Raw genomic sequence first — 16,364 nt, 5'->3', positions numbered from 1 at the left:
AACGCGCTTTTCAGCATCTCTTTATTGACCACTTTACACACACGGTTGCTGTGCGCACACAGCCGGCTGTAGCTTTGCAGCTCACAGCCCAACACACACCAACAACAGCAGAGAGAGCACAGACGTTAAGGTGCGTCCGCCTCCCCTGCAGCGGCGCTGCAGACCACGCCCGCCACACGCAGTAACCAGGTAAAATACATACTTGGGCAGAATTTTGCAAATATCTATTTTTCATTTTGTAGCAGCATAGAGCTTTTTTCCAATTATTTTTTAAAAGTCAGGTCAAGGCTCCAAAAGCCCAAAGGCGATATAACAGTTTGTGTTTGCTACATGGATCATTGTAGTTCAGCTGTTTGAGTGAGTTAGTGTTTGTGTGTCTCTCTGTGTGTGTGACTTCCAACTGTTTCTAACAGCATCCTTAGCCATAAAATGGTGATCTCCCCCACACCCAATATATGGTTCACTTCCTGTATTGGTTCAGCGTGCACAACACAGTGAAGCCACTAAAGGGCAGGAAGCTGACCACACAAGAAACAGAATCTTCACAGAGATGTGTCGACAATAATCCTCCCCCAGCACAGAGTGGGTGGAGAGGTGGTCAGGATCAAAGGAATGTCTTGATCCTACAGATTGAACTAAGACCTGTAAAATTTAAGAAACACATTGACAACATTCAACAATTAGACTCAACAGGGGCCATTAGGAAAGCCACAATGTTCATAGAGGGGCCATGCAGCTCACACTTGACTGTGACTCCTGACCAGGGCTGGACTGGGACAAAAAATGGTCGCGGGCATTTTGACTGGAGACCGGCCCACCAGGTATTAAAGGAAAAACCATGAAGCCTTTGAATGAAAACAAACGCTGTTGTCACAGTGATGGACGCTGTCTTGTTGGTATACATGCATCAGTCTAATAAACTTAAACCTGCACCATCCTCCCTGTCCTGGTATTCTAAACAGGAAGTAGACTGTTGGTCGAGTTAACCTCCTGAACATCTACAACACACGGTGGAAACCTGACATTAAGACAGAGACTAGAGGTGAGACATGATCATTGCTGATTACTGATGACAGATTTAGATATATTTTCATAAACCTTTCATTTGCCACATCAATAAACAGCACGGCAGGGCAAAATATGTTTTCTAACATGGCAACCTTTAAAAAGTGAAAGGAGACAGAAAGACAGCTGAGAAAGAATCAAACGGACTTTTTGATGCATTTTACACACAGTACTGGTGCAGAATCTAGAAAATGTGGGAAACACTGGCATCATATGCAGTACTTACTTCTGAAGAAATTATGATGGGACCCTAAAAAAATGACTATGTACAATAATGGATTTCTATACATTTTACATCAGATGAAAACGTTTGTTGTAAGATTCAGATAATTATTTATTAAAAGCGAGACATTTTAAATGAGAACAAGAAAGAAAAGTATTTCTTTGTGCCCCCCTCTCCCTGTTAATGCCCTACCTGCCCCCCTGGCAACACTTTGCTAGACCCGCCCCTGCACAGTTACCAGCTGTCAGCTACACAAAAAAGGATCCTGGTGTTATTTGTCTCTCAGAAACAGTTCATAACTTCAACTCATTTTTGTTTTGTCATGTTTTGTTCTTTACATTGTCTTTCTTCTATATAATTGTTAAACATTTAATAAATATGTCTACAAAAAGATTTTAAAAATCAGACATTTCACACAGACACCCAAATGATTTCTGACTGATGAAGGGGGCTGAAGGTGCCCTGCTCTTGCCCAGCTTCTGCTGCTCTCTCCCTGCTCACTGTCAGCAGCTGGCAGCCTCGGTCCTGCCTGAGACTCTTCATCTATCAGTGCCAAAGAATATGGGAAATAGCAACGCACAACATGCACATTACAAAACAAGCACATGAATCAGCATTACATTCATTAGTGAAGTGCTGACGTTCGTTCCTAAACTTTGGGCCTTAATTAACATCACTGTGAACTAATGTTTGCTTTGCTTCTTAACCAGTGAAGCAGCGAGGGGCTTTCTGAGGTTCCTGCTCGTAAATGCCCAAAATGAGTCGAGTATTTCTCTGCAACTACAAACTCTGCTTTCATCAGAGGTGTAAATATTACAGCACTGTGTCAGAGTCACTGAGGCTGGAACACAGAAAAAGGAAGTAGATGTATTTATTTTTAGACTTTATTGCCTGGAACCATTTTAAAAATACGCTTTGGGTCACAGTTAACTGCAGAAAACCAGGAATCCACATATGAACATTATCTGTGCAAAGATTTATGCTCACGTCCTGGAAGCCACGACTTTGTTGAGGGTGTTTTTTGCAAACTTCTCTCCACAAATTCACATTTTCAAACTGCTTCAACATCTCACTCTGTGTATTCGTGTGTCTCTGAGCTTCGGTGCAGGATCATCATTAAAATGGTGGAAAAATGAGCATGATTGCAACGACCACGGCAAATGGATCAAGTTACAAAAATTAAGCGATACTGATCAACGCACCACAACGATTATGTCGCACGACACAGGATGTGATGTCACAACTGGTGCGAGACTTGCTGGCCTGCTCCTATGAGGGTTGTTTTCCGGGGATGGCTTGTTCCTCTTAGTTGCGCGGTCGGGGTTCCCCCAGGTGTCGGGTGGTTCTTGGGGTCCAGGGTCCCGTCTTTGGCTTTCTCTGAAGTGGCCGGCCTCTGCATTGGTTGGCTGGCCGCTGCTTCTGGACTGCTAGTACTCCTTCCCCTGGCTGTGGGAGCTCCATCTGTGGCAGCAAGACCAGGGGCGGATCTAGAGAAATTTTCTTGGTCGACATGGTGCATTTTTCCACCGATAGGAAACGTGGATTTTTTCCTTTCTTTACTGTTTTCGCGCTGTCCTTAGAAAACGCTTAAAACACACACAAACGTGACGACAGTGTTTAGAACAAAGCGTGGCTGATATATATGATCATAACTCTGGATTTACTGGCCTGTAATTAAAATTTAAAAACTTTGAAGTCTGAACTTTCAATGTGGCTGAAACAGAGACTCAGCGTTGCTGCAGCTTGTTGCTATGGCAGCTTACATCAGTCATGTGATTTGGAGGTGCAGCATGTCCGTGGACCACAGAGGGTTAATAACACTCACCTTCCTCCATTTCCACAGTGTAACATCCACCCACCTGTGTAAAATCCAAAATTCCCATGGTGTTGTTCAGAATGTGCTCTGGCACGATCATAAGCATCGCTTGCTGCTGAAAACAAGAAAAAAGCTGTCCTGCTATGGGCTGAACCACTTGTTACTGATGCAGGGGGGGGGGGGGGGGGGGGGACGACACTATGCAATATATACAGTTTTAGCATTTATATTCACTGCTGACTGTAACTACGCTCAAACTGTTAATGCGATCTTATTTTAATAAACAACACTGTCATATGCAAAACTGGGGTGGCACTTGGGGTGGCAAGAGATCATTTTAGGGTGGCACTTGCCACCCCACACTCAGAAAAATAAAGGTGCCAACTGGAACCAAAAGTGGTTCTTTAGACTGATGCCATAGAAGAACCTTTTTTGGTGCCACAAAGAACCTTTCAAACAATGGTTCTTTGAAGAACCATTTCTTTCAGTGGTTCATTGAAGAACCTTTAAAGGAAGGCACGTGCAGAGGGGGGGGCTAGAGGGGCTTGAGCACCCGCCCCTTTCCTGATGGGTGCCCAAGGTGCCCTTTTGTTGAGGCAACTTTTTAAAAAAAATTATTATTATTTTTTAATGTGTGTGTGCGGAGTCCTGTCTGTGCCCCTCAACAATAATATTTAACTATTAATCACAGTTTTGCTAAATAAAAGGATCTGGCTTGCATCAGTCACATGATCACATTTAACCAATGATCGCCCTTGACGGCAGAACGCTGTTGTGCCAAAGTAGTTACCCCCGTCAAAAATTGTTTCCCCATTCACGGGAGTGCGCAAAGTAGGAGGAGCCACTTGCCCAGCTCCGTTCTGTACGCTACTTGTCACTGATCTGCAGTCGACGCGATAAAGAGTAAAAGCTGGAAAACAGCAGACTCGATGAATTTAATATTAGTTTCGTGACATTGTAATGTGCCGTGTGGAAGACAGTTTACCTTATACTGTACACTGAAATAACCTGCTGGGAATACTTTGTCTAGAAAAAGACTTTGATACTATAATACTGTAAAACCAGATGGAAACACGTCGCTCTCCAGTGAATTGACACTCGGTTTACACTTTGTAGCAAAGCTATCACGAATGAGTTCATTTGCAAAATATATCTCAATCTAATCAATAAGTACAGTAACTTTGGAGAAGATGTCTTATTCACAGCAAAAGTTATGGAGGGATACAGATTTTATCAGGCTGTGTGGCATCGGCTGCCAAAATGTGTGCCCCCCCCCCCCATCTGTAATCCATATTGGCTTTGTTATCACAAAGGGTATATTTGCCAAATAAGTCACAGTATAACCAATAAGTACAGTAACTTTGGAGACCATTTGGTTTTTTTAGACTTCTTAATTTAACATCTACATCTAGATCACTGTACCAATTTGTTGGATATCCCAGTAGAATAATTTGTAAGCACCAATTCTGGAGAGTAGAATGTGAGGACTCTTTCCAGCCCAGGCATCCATTATATCTACAAAAAGTAATAAGAAAAAGAGATAAGTCAGCAGGACTAAATGTAAATCAAAATTTAAAATGCATAATTTCTTATGTAGTGTCTGACAAAAGACGTGTTTCAGGGTAAATACTTTTAAGACGCTGATAAAATGGGCACATGGTTTAACATTGTATTTTGTAAAAAAAAAAAAAAAAAAAGAGCACTTAAATTTGCTTTTATTTGGGGGTAAAGTTACACTTACAATGTTCTACAAAGACATTTAAATAAATTCATATTAATGAAAGAAAAGAAATTTAAATACATAGCAATAGAAAAGCTCTTGGCCCCTATCAAATTTTTTTCCTGCAGAAACACCTATTACAACAAATTTTTAAAATTATGTTTAGTTGAAGCTATATTTTAAAATACTCAGGCTCAAGGCTTGCACCTGTGGCCTTTACTATTACATAACCGTTTCTGGAAAAATGTTATTTTTCTCCTCCAAAACTAGTTTTATTATCTCTAAAATATAGTGTCAATTTTTGGGCTGTTAAAAGCAGCGTCTTAAAGAGTATTTGATCTTTCAAACTGTTGCTGGCAGGCAGTCATCATCACAACATTAATATACTTCTTGTAGTGGGCATTCTATGTCACTAGCAGCATATATGACAGCAATTTTAGAAAATAAGAAAATGAAGAACATACACTACTAGTCAAAATTTGGGACACACCTTCCCATTCAGTGTTTTTCTGTGTGTTCATGCTTTTCATGCAGTGACAATCATCTTAGGTGACTACCCCATGAAGCTCACTGACAGAATGCCTAGAGTGTTCAAAGCAGTGATCAAAGCAAAGGGTGGCTAATTTGAAGAATCTAAGATATAAAAAATATTTTTGATTCTTTCATACTTTTTGGTTTACTACATCATTTGTGTTAGGGTTAGTGCTCCATATCAATCAATCAATCTTTATTTATAAAGCACTTTTCATACAAAAAAAATGTAGCACAAAGTGCTTTACATAGTTAAAAGCAGCCCACCCCACCCTCCAACTCACTCCCCACACTCTCAATACACACACACACACACACACACACACACACACACACACACACACACACACACACACACACACACACACAGAAGATTAAGAAGATTAAAAAATTAATAAGAATAAAACCAAAAAATATTAGGTAAAGCCTAAATTAATAATAGAATGACAGGATAGAATAAATAAGCATAAAATAAATAAACGCTAAGTAAAAGCTAAATTAAAAAGGTGGGTCTTGAGCCTGTTCTTAAAAACATGTACGTTCTCTACGGCCCTGAGCTCCTCCGGCAGGCTGTTCCACAGCTCCATATGTGTCCATTCATAGTTTTGATGCCTCGAGTTCTAATCAACAATGAATCTACAAAATAGACAAGGAAATTAAGAAGCAACATTAAAATGAAGGTGTGTCCAAACTTTTCACTCTTAGTGTACATCAGATATACAATATAAATCATGAACATTCTGGGTTACACAACAACAAAAGAAAGATTCACAGTTTTGAAGGACTCACTTTTTCATTTGTGTAATTTTACACATGTGGCTTACATTCTTTTACAAGTTTTCTATAATGTTTTGCCCCATGAATGTTTTTTTAAAGCATTAACATATTATTAAATTTAAATATTCTGTTAGGAAATATACCTAACAAAATCTTTTTAAAGGTGTAAAATTTCCTATGCCATGATCTACAGAGTACTGAAACAAACACTGTCATAGGAACAAAAGTCCTTTTTTTAAAAATAAAAAAATATTATATTTATTTACATTTCTCTGCAACTGTTGGTTCTATGGTTTGTGCTGTAGATTGCTGGGCTGTAATCTGTGGAGCTGAGGCTTGTGTGGTTGTAGCATTTGGAGCTGTGGTCTGTGAGGCTGGGTCTGCTGTTGTGGTTTGTGAGGCTGGGTCTGCTGTTGTGGTTTGTGAGGCTGGGTCTGCTGTTGTGGTCGGGTCTGCTGCCGTTGTGGTCTGTGAGGCCACAGACCACAGGGTTTTTAAAATAAACATCCTCCCAGATTTCCCTCCCTCTGTTGGAAACGCAGAGCCACATTTGCAAATATGAGAGGAAGACTACGTGGGATGACCGGCGTCAGGTACAGACTGCTATACCCTGCAAAGCTGTTAGTGACCCATGGTGATGTGAGGAAAAGCTTTACCGATCCCAAAGAGACCGTAGACTACGCGGAGAAGCACCTCTCCCACCCACCTTCAAATGTATTAAAAGCAAGGATATATCTATATGTCTAACGCTGACACAGCACTGTGTTTCTTCTTTTCCCTTTATATTCCATGTAAAGGTGAATATGGAGCGTTTATGGAGCTCGTTTATTGACCAGCTGTCAGTTAGAAGGTACGAAGAAGACTACGTGGGATGACCGGCGTCAGGTACAGACTGCTATACCCTGCAAAGCTGTTAGTGACATGAACTTGACATAAGAAAACGAATTTATCCCTTTTTGATTCTGTGTATCTGGCGCTCATCCAGTGAGTTCACACTTGGCAGAAACAGACTGAATTTGTCTGGAGAACTTTGGCTTCAGCCAAGTTAGATAAACACACTGTGTCTCTGTCAAAACAGCAGTGTAGTTGTGGCACCCCTGTGAGGGAATGACCACATGAATATTATTTTGTGTAAAACACTCATGTAACGGGACATTTTTCATTGCTATATGTATTTATTTTCAGTTTCTTTAAGAGGATAGAAAATCCATGTAACAGGGATTCATTTTATGTTAGAAAGCAGTGAGGGCGGAACTTTGGTGCTTGCTCCGGGGTTTCGGGGAGCAGTAAGTGGAGCCCACCTTCCGCTGCTTCCGGGGTTTCGGGGAGCAGTAAGTGGAGCCCACCTTCCGCTGCTTCCTCAGACACGTTCTGGAGGAAAGCAGAGACGCATCGTGTCTTCCTTACTCTGCTCTTCACCTGCTTTTACAGGTCGGTACACGGTGCTCGCACCGAAAATGTTGTTTATTGTCACCATGGTTACCCACGTTAATGTGAATGGGAGAGTTAAGGCGGTCCGCCAAAGTTATTTATATGTAAACACGGGAGAAAACCAGAGGAGTGTCCCGCGCGACCGCACCGCGAGCCCGCTCGTTAGGTGGAGCGCTCGTGAAGCAGAGTCAGTGCGCTCCTATGCTCTGTGCAAACGTGTTGTAATGCTCCAATCAAATCAGTTCTGTGAGATGTGAATGTTAATAGTTCTGTTATAGTGACTGAGTAGATTAGCTAGTGTAACACAAGCACTCTGAGCAACTCTGTGTAGCTAACAGAGGCATTCATGGGTTGATTCAACAAGCTGTGTTTCATGATGCACTAAATAGTGATTTTGCCAGTAAATTACTGGAGGGAACAAATGTAATGTATTTACCAATGCTGTTATTGAATAGAACTGTTTAGCCAGTAAGACACTGCAGAAGACAATGTGATGTGTTTATTGATATGATAAAAGGATGTAGCTGTTATGGAAAGAAGTGTGAACTTGAGAAACTGAACCAGTTAAAAAGAGTATATTTCACTGATGTTGTGAAATAAGTAAATGTAATTGATGTGAATGAGGAACCAGCTGAACAGTATATTGAAAGCTCATGTTTAGTGTTTTATAGCATTTATTTGTGTGAAATAAATCAGACTCAGACACGTTCTGGAGGAAAGCAGAGACGCATCGTGTCTTCCTTACTCTGCTCTTCACCTGCTTTTACAGGTAACATATTTGTCATCGAGGTCTTCATCCTTGGGACCCGTAACATAGTAACTTCTTCATTGTTATACTTCTATAGTTTTCCCATTTTGTGAGCTGTGGATGTGGAAAGTGTCTCAGTGACACATCCACATGAAAACGGCGTTACCTTCGTTCATTTGCACGTCAAATGAACGAGCTGTTTGGACTTTAACGTCACAGCTGATGCTTCGATACTCGAACTCAAGAGTTCAGCTTCCACTCAGAGGTACAAGTACACACAGCAAAGATAAACGTGTACACAAGGTGGAACCCACAAGTGCACAGCTCCAACCAGAGATGGGCAGTAATCCGATTACTTTTTTCAAGAAACGAGTAAAGTGAGGGATTACTATTGCAAAAAAGGTAATTAGATTACTGTTACTTTCCCGTAAGCACACTGCGTTACTAAAACCGCAGCTGTGTGCAGATGAACAATGGATAATCTATCGAGTGTGGAGAGAGTGTGAGCGTGCAGCGTTTAAAGCGTGGAAGCACTGACCTTACTTTGAGTTTGACTCTGTAAAAAGTGACAAAAACATTAGCATCCGCTGTTCACTGCGTGGGAAGACAACATGCTCACTCACTATGTGTTAATGGGCATGCTTATTTATAACTTTGATAAAATGTCATAAAAATAATTCCATGCCAGCTCACCATTGGTGATCAGGTAGTTTCTGTTCCAGTTACAGTCCCATAAATCATGAAGCTTGCTGCCAGAAAAGCTTCAAATCTCCTTTGAAAGCTGTTTGTGGTCTTGATTGTGGGAGCTTCAGTTGTCTGACTCCAGCTGCCACACAGTGCTCACTGATATCATTTGCAAAAACCCCAGTGTGACAATATTTATCAGTGAAGCAGAAATCAGGAAGTGACGACTTTTCTTTGAACATTTGCTAAGGCTAAGCTGTGCTTTCTACCACAGTTGGGAATTTCCTGGTTTACAACAAATTATTGTGTCAACACCGCATAAGATTTCAAACTACAGGAAAATCACTGGAGTTATAAGAGGCAGACAACGACACACACACCACATGCATGCTGTTGCTATTTATTGTGGATTAACCTGTCAAGGGCAAGAACAAAAGAATTCTGCCTCAAATACAGGAAATCATAGCTTTCCTGTATTTCCTCCATTGTTGGCATGCTGGTTAGTGCTGTTGCTCCACAGTAAGAAGGTCCTGGGCTAAATTATCCATGAATGTAAACGGCTGTATGTTTCTATCTGATAGACTGGTGAGCTGTCCAGGGTGTACCCTGCCTGGTAACCTATCACTTCAGGGTTATTTCCCAGCCCTGCTGCAACCAGGATAGAGATAGGAGGATGGTAGTTGTTGTAGACCCATTCAATTTCAATTGAAGGATTAAAATGTTCCAGGAGCTCAACTTACTCCATCTGAACATGTTTCAATCGTGTTTTATGAACACAACATGCAGCTTTACTGAATATGAAAAGGTTGTGTTGATTTAACTCAGTTGTTTAAGTTTCTGCCAAAGCAAAACCTTTGTGTGCAACCAGTGTCCACTATTGAATCAAGTCAATCCAACATGTTTTTGTCAGTGCAAAAGGAGTTACGGTGCCTGTATTCCTGCACAATATTGTCCCGGGAGGGAGGAAAACTTTCTGGTGAAGTTTTGGTTGATTTTTGGGTTTTGCTTGACACTAGGTTGATTTTATCAGTGAGGTTTGGATTGTTTTCTTTCTCTAAGAGAGAGAAAGATGGTTTTATGCTTGGACATGTTTGCAATGGGCCCCAGTATTGGAAACAGTGGCAAAGTGTTTTTCTCCATGATTATAATGGGCTTGGGAGAAATTCACTTATATGGGACATTGATCACATGAGAAGTCCTGAGCCTAAAAGGATTGCAGCGAGTCAATCCAGTCCAAAAACAAGGAGCTGTTTTCCTTTAAAATGATGACGTCATCTTGCTGGTGATGGAGGCTCGAATAGGCTGCGCGCGAGACTCCATTATCAGCAATATCTGGTATGAATGTGTGTGGATGTATGCATGTGACTGGACTGTGACGGACTGACGACTAAAAGTTTAACTGACTTGATACTGAGACAAAAACGGTGCCGACTTTAGGATTAGTGAATGTCCACAACAATTCACCCAGCCTGTAGAAGAAGGGTGGAAGTTTTGTCTTGCTTTGTTTGTGCAGGAGCAGAAGAATGACAGAGACTAAAGGGGGAGGCTGTAGCTTCACATGAGTGTGAGCTGCAGACTGAACCCTTTGGTTGCTAATGTTGAGTCACTGATGTTTGCATTAAGAAAATTGTGTTTTATTAGCTGTGTTTTAATTAAGGTATCACATTATATTGTTGGGAATGTTAAATGCTAAAGTGAAGAAAAGCTTTGATTTCACTCATGACTGAACATGTTATTATTAACCATAGCAGGCCACTGTAAAGAGTCAATTAACTGTTATAGAGGAAAAAAAGGCCAAAAACTCTGTTAATACCTATGAATAACAGGGAATGATAGACTTGTCACATTCAAAATAGAGATATGTAATAACAAACACGGGTCCGTGTCATTTACGTTCTCCATTGAAATAGTCAATCATTTAGAAAAGTAGAATATATATATATATATATATATATATATATATATATGTCTCAACGTTGTTTCTCAATAATATTAAAAACCTAAAAACTATTGTTGTGGAAGATAGAAGTCACTGTGACAGCCCTCTGACTGTGGAGGACGTTTGTAATCCTATTTCTGCACTTAAGGCCAACAAATCTCCCGGCACAGATGGTTTAACTGCAGAGTTTTATGAATCATTTTCTAATCTCCTGGCTCCGTTCTTACTGCAGCTTTTCATAGGAAGTGTAGAGAATAACATCCTCCCTCCTACTCTTACTCAGGGTCTCATAACACTTATTCCAAAGCCAAACAAAGACTTACTTCTTATTGATAATTGGAGACCCATCTGTCTGCTCAATGATGACTATGAGATTATGGCTTTAGTACTTGCTAACAGAATGAAAGAGTTCTTGGACACAATTATCGATGAGACACAATCAGGCTTTATGAGAAACAGACACCTTTCTAAGAACATGAGACTGGTTTTAGATCTACTTGATTACTCTGATTTGGTATCTGACTATAGCTTCATTCTCTTCCTGGATTTTTAAAAGGCTTTTGATACAATTGAACATCAATTTATTTTCCACTCTTTGGAAAAATTTGGCATTTTTCTGTAAAGCTATCAAAACCTTGTACACGAATGGCAATAGCTCAATTAAAATGATTAAGACTCCACCCCGAGATTTGACCTGTTATACCAGGAATCAGCACAGCTGATAAGGAGCTCATTATCAGCCAGCTAGCTGATGACACCACACTCTTCTTGAAGAATGCAAATCAAATCCGTCCAGCCCTTAGTGTTATTAGTGATTTCTCTGAGGCATCTGCTTTATGTCGAAATCTAAAAAAAAAGTGAATTACTAGCAATTAAAGGCTGCACTGCAAATGCTCTCTGTAACATTTCTGTTAAACAAGAAGTCACATATCCAGGACTGTTAATATCCAAAGACCAAAAGTCAAGATGCTCGTCAAACTTGTCAAACAGTGTTGGGGAATTCTCAATGGTGCTTGGTGCCATACCCTCAGGGACTTTAATGTTATATAAAAACACTGACAGCTCAATATCTGCCTCAGTCACTCTCCCTGATCCAGCTGAGTCAGCAGTGGGAAAAATCTGCTTTTCACAGGAACTTGGTAACAGCAATAAGAGAATACGTAGTTTATTCCAAGAAGATATCATGTCTCTCCCATATATAGAATATCTTACTGGAACCGACATGTTCCAGATATCACCTGGAAGACAGTCTGGATGATCCCATAAATATCTAATTGTGAACAAGGTGAAGGAAATCTCATATAAAATTCTTCATAAATGTTACCCAGCCAGTCACTATATGGTAACATTTAAAAGAGACATAAATACTAATTGAACTTTCTGTGGGGATCATCCAGAAACTGTGGCACATCTCTTTTGGTTCCTCTACACAGAGATCCTGGAAGAATTTAGCAGTTTTGTTATTGTCCATATTTTAAGGGAGTTTTCTTTACGATGGGAAAATGTTTTATTCTTTTTCTTTAAGTTCCCCAGGAAGAATGATAAATGTTTTATTATAAAAAATTTGTTAATACTTTTAGCTATTTTATATCCATAAATGTAAGTTTATTAATAAAACACCATATTTCTGCCGTTTTATAAGGATATGAATTGTACATACAATCAATTTCAGACTCAACCAACAAAAAGCCTCTCAGAACAATATTTATATTGTAACAGTTGCTATTGTAATGCAGTGTATCACCACATGGCAGCGCCTCCTGTCTCACGACTGGTGTCACCCCCTTTTTGTTCTTCTTCGCACTCCTCCTGTAATGGATGCTCCCGTGTGTACGCGGACTAGTGTGCTCTTTAGTAATGTGTGGTAGAGGTAGCACTTTTATTTTTGATATTGTAAATAAATGAGTACTTTTTGGAAAGTCAGAAGCTGTTGCTCATTCGCTATCCACCTGCACACCTCCGCGGCTGGCTTCATCTCCACTGCACGTTACAACTGGCGCCCGAACTTTTTCCCCTTGGACTTCAGACGATTTTTGCATCCCGCCGAGGATTCTTCTCTTCTAGCACGTGAACTGTCTCGGAAATCCCCCCAGTTTTGCGGACGCTCGGACGTTTTCTCCAGCCATGGCCGCAGCCTCAGCTCAGGTGGGACCCGACTAATTTCTGGATACCGTGGTGTGCCACTGCTCCGCTTGGGAGAAAGAAAAAGAGAGAAGCTGACTCCGCGACGCGAATGGACTCCGTGGATTTGTTATTTGTTGTTGGTTTCGTCTTCTAAGGATTAATTCTTCTGCGGAGAGCCTGGACATGAACATTTCTGCTGGCTTTTCATTCCCCTTTCCCTCTGCTGAGACTGACTGTAGCACATGTAAGTGATAGCTTGGCCGACTACAACCGTTGGTGCTGGTCTTCGGCTCAGTATAACGAAACAACTTAAAACTAATCTTGCATTGAGCTCTAGTGTTGCAGACATGCTATTGTAATAACATGGTTCTGATCACTCCAGTCTAATTTTAGTTGTTGGGCGAAATTTTATATGTGGCTTTTCTAAATTTAATCTTGAACACATTTTTGCAGTTTTGTCTTTCTAGTCTGACCTAACTGACTCTTTTACTGCTAAATCAATAACTGTGCTGTGAGCAATAAAGTTCGATTTAAAAAAAGGTACGTTCTAAACGAAGCTTCAGACGTCACTGATCACGTGACTCTGGCCAAACGAATCAAGCCTCGACACGGTGCTTCTGAAGCAGCGCGTTGATCTTTCTGACACACGCACCGGAGCGTCAGCTTCAAGCGGACCATCACTACGTCTCACATCTAAAGGTGTCAAGGTAACTTTGAACTGAGTTCAGTCAATCTGGAGTTTTTCCAAGTTTTCTGTTGCTCTCTGTGAGAGAAGAGGGTTAAAGGCGGGGCTCTCCAGAGTCCAGCAAAACAGGAAACCACAGCTGGGTGTGTGTAAGTGTGCAAACCAATAGAATGCATCGTGGTGGGGGGGGCATCACGGGCAAGAAAAAAATAAAATAATCGGTCGTACCCATGCTTCCCCGACGTCATGCCAGCGCATATTGGGAAATTCGTAGGCACCGATCGGTTTTCTATCAGCCATTTGCTGGGAGTAAGGGCGCCCTCCGTTTGCGAGGTGCGCCTGCTGCTGGAGGCACAGGGGGGAGAGGGCGTGGCGGCGGGGAGTCTCTGGCTGGCTGGAGCGGCATCTAATAACCAACTCGCAAAACAAAATAAAAACAACAAACAGATATTATGATACAGACTTATAATCTGCACCCATGTTTTTTCTAAATTCTATAAAGTGAGCGCGAGAGCCCTCGGTGCGCCTGCGCGCTGCTGAAGTCAAAGTAAACTTTATTGTCATCTCCGCTACAGACAGTCCAGCATATAGAGAGACGAGACGACGAGGCTGCAGTTACAGCGGTGCAAGTAAACAAACAATAAATATAAGAAGAGTAAGAAAATAAATCTACACTTTAGGACTCGGGGTAAAGGATCAATAACAATTTAAATTTATAATTTACAGTTTGATGATTTAAAGTCTCACACAACCCGTCAAAAGGGGCGGGGCCGGCTGCTTCCAAGTAGAGCACATTTCATTTATAATGATGTAAATCCAAGCCCATCATGGATTCACGATCTGAATCCTGGGTTGTGTGAAATCCCAGAAATCAACCTTAGACAAAGTAAATCTGTGAACTAAGGTGTAGGTCTGTTAGGTTAATTGTGCTGATCCTCGGGTTGGGGGATTTGTGTTTGTACTGGAGCGCAAAATTCAAACCAATGGAAGATGGACAACAAAAGTTCAAAGCCATCAGGTGCTCAGGTTAGAAAAAAGAGAAAAGATGCAGGTAAGCAGACGTGTGATTGGATAATGGCAGCTCATCCTGAACCAATCAGACTAAACTCCAAACAATACATTATGTTACAGATTTTAATATTAATTAGTCATTGTTACTTGTTGATTTGTCCTTTTCTCATTGTGTGACGAATTATGACGACTGTTTGGTAGCTGTTATTGTCTCTCTCTCTCTCTTCATGTGTGTTTCTCTGGTGAAACAATAGTTTTGTGTTAATGTCAGGGCTGCACGATTTTGCATAAAATGAGAATCACGATTTTTTGGCTTAGAATTGAGATCATGATTCTCTCATAACAATAAATAAACATAAAACAACAAATGTCTCACGTTTTGTTGTTGCAGCAAAATGTTGTCCTGCTTGAAATTCCGTCTCCACCGTTGCTCGACGCTGCGTGTACAGAGCAGGTAGTGCAACAATAGAAAAATAGTTGCGGGACGGCACTGTGTAGCGTTTGTCTAGGGAGTTGATCGTTTTCCTAAATCCCTCGTTTTGCACAGTGTTGATGGAGCCATATCTTTGGTCAGGTGATAAGTGATAGCCTCCGTAATGTCTTTGTGCCTGCGGGAGTTTGACGTGTATAGGGAAGCGCTGTATAAGGTTCCCGTTATTGATGTTTGGGTGGTTGACCGGGACGGATTTTCTCCTGTCACTTTCTCGTCATCCCTGACGTGCTCTCCGTTGTTGTTTCCCTGCTAATTTTAGCATCACACGGCACAGCTTCTGTATCACGTGGTATAAGGCTCCGCCCTTGTCATTTGTTGAGCAGGAAGAGTGAGCGCTTGTTTTCATGCAGAGTACGTCCCGGATCAAAATGTGAAGTTTTACAAATCACCACTTCTTTAGTGAATATCATTTCAGTCTCAGACAATCTCGTTTCTCTTACAGAGGTTGAATGCACCTTCTGCGGATGGCGGTACCACACAGTGTGCGTGGACTTCCCCTGCACAGAAGGCAACTACAAATGCTGTGAATGCTAAATAAACAGAAACAAATGATCCCTGTTGTCTTTGCTTGATGATTGGTTTGAGTCTTGACAATCCACATTGCTGGCGTTGCATCTTTCAATGCCAGCAATGGCAGGTATCAGTGCTCAAAGCTTTTGTGTTTGTTTCCAACAAGTTGCCCACCTCGGGAAACAAAAATGTGTTCTTTTACTTGTCAGATGAACATATGAGACACTTTGACTCTTCAGTGCAGTGTGGAGCCTAACAAAGATCTGTTTTGTGTCCCAGCTGATCAGCAGGAGGAGGAGAGTCTGACGGAGCAGCAGAGGAACATTTTCAGCTACTTGGACTCAGCTCAGCCACTACAGAGGAAACAATGAGCTCAACACAGAAGGTGACAGACAGAGCAGGACCATATGACCAAAGATATTTATCACCATATACATTTGAACATTTGCCATAACGATGTAGCTGACGATAAAATTGACAGCAGACAAAATACTTTACAGCTGCACAACTTTATTAAAAACCCATCAATGTATTTTCACTGAAACAAGCAGCTGTTGTTTATGTGCATTAAAGTTATATAAAAATGTAACAGTGCAAATGCAAATTC

The 16,364-nt window shown here is 41.1% G+C and overlaps 1 protein-coding gene across 6 annotated transcripts in view; it reads left to right on the top strand.

The window, feature by feature from the left end:
• Positions 1 to 859: 859 nt before the first annotated feature.
• LOC308397810 (uncharacterized protein) overlaps positions 860 to 16,364 on the top strand; it is a 34,468-nt gene continuing 18,963 nt past the window's right edge. For 2 of the 6 annotated variants that reach the window (XM_080883946.1, XM_080883944.1), the window contains exons 1-2: positions 13,801 to 15,755; positions 16,037 to 16,142. Coding sequence is in view for 5 of the 6 variants with exons in the window: in XM_080883944.1 (XP_080740070.1) it covers positions 16,125 to 16,142 (18 nt within the window). In the remaining variant the exon portion in view is untranslated. Of the gene's footprint in view, positions 1,043 to 7,488; positions 7,564 to 8,259; positions 8,333 to 12,305; positions 13,766 to 13,800; positions 15,756 to 16,036; positions 16,143 to 16,364 lie in introns of those variants that run through there. The other 4 variants (XM_080883942.1, XM_080883943.1, XM_080883945.1 and 1 more) reach the window with 4 other exon arrangements.

The sequence above is a fragment of the Rhamphochromis sp. 'chilingali' genome (assembly GCF_963969265.1).
Source record: "Rhamphochromis sp. 'chilingali' genome assembly, chromosome: 1".
Lineage (NCBI taxonomy): Eukaryota > Metazoa > Chordata > Actinopteri > Cichliformes > Cichlidae > Rhamphochromis > Rhamphochromis sp. 'chilingali'.
The sequence above is the reverse complement of the archived record's forward strand: the minus strand, read 5'-3'. Positions and strand labels throughout refer to the sequence as shown.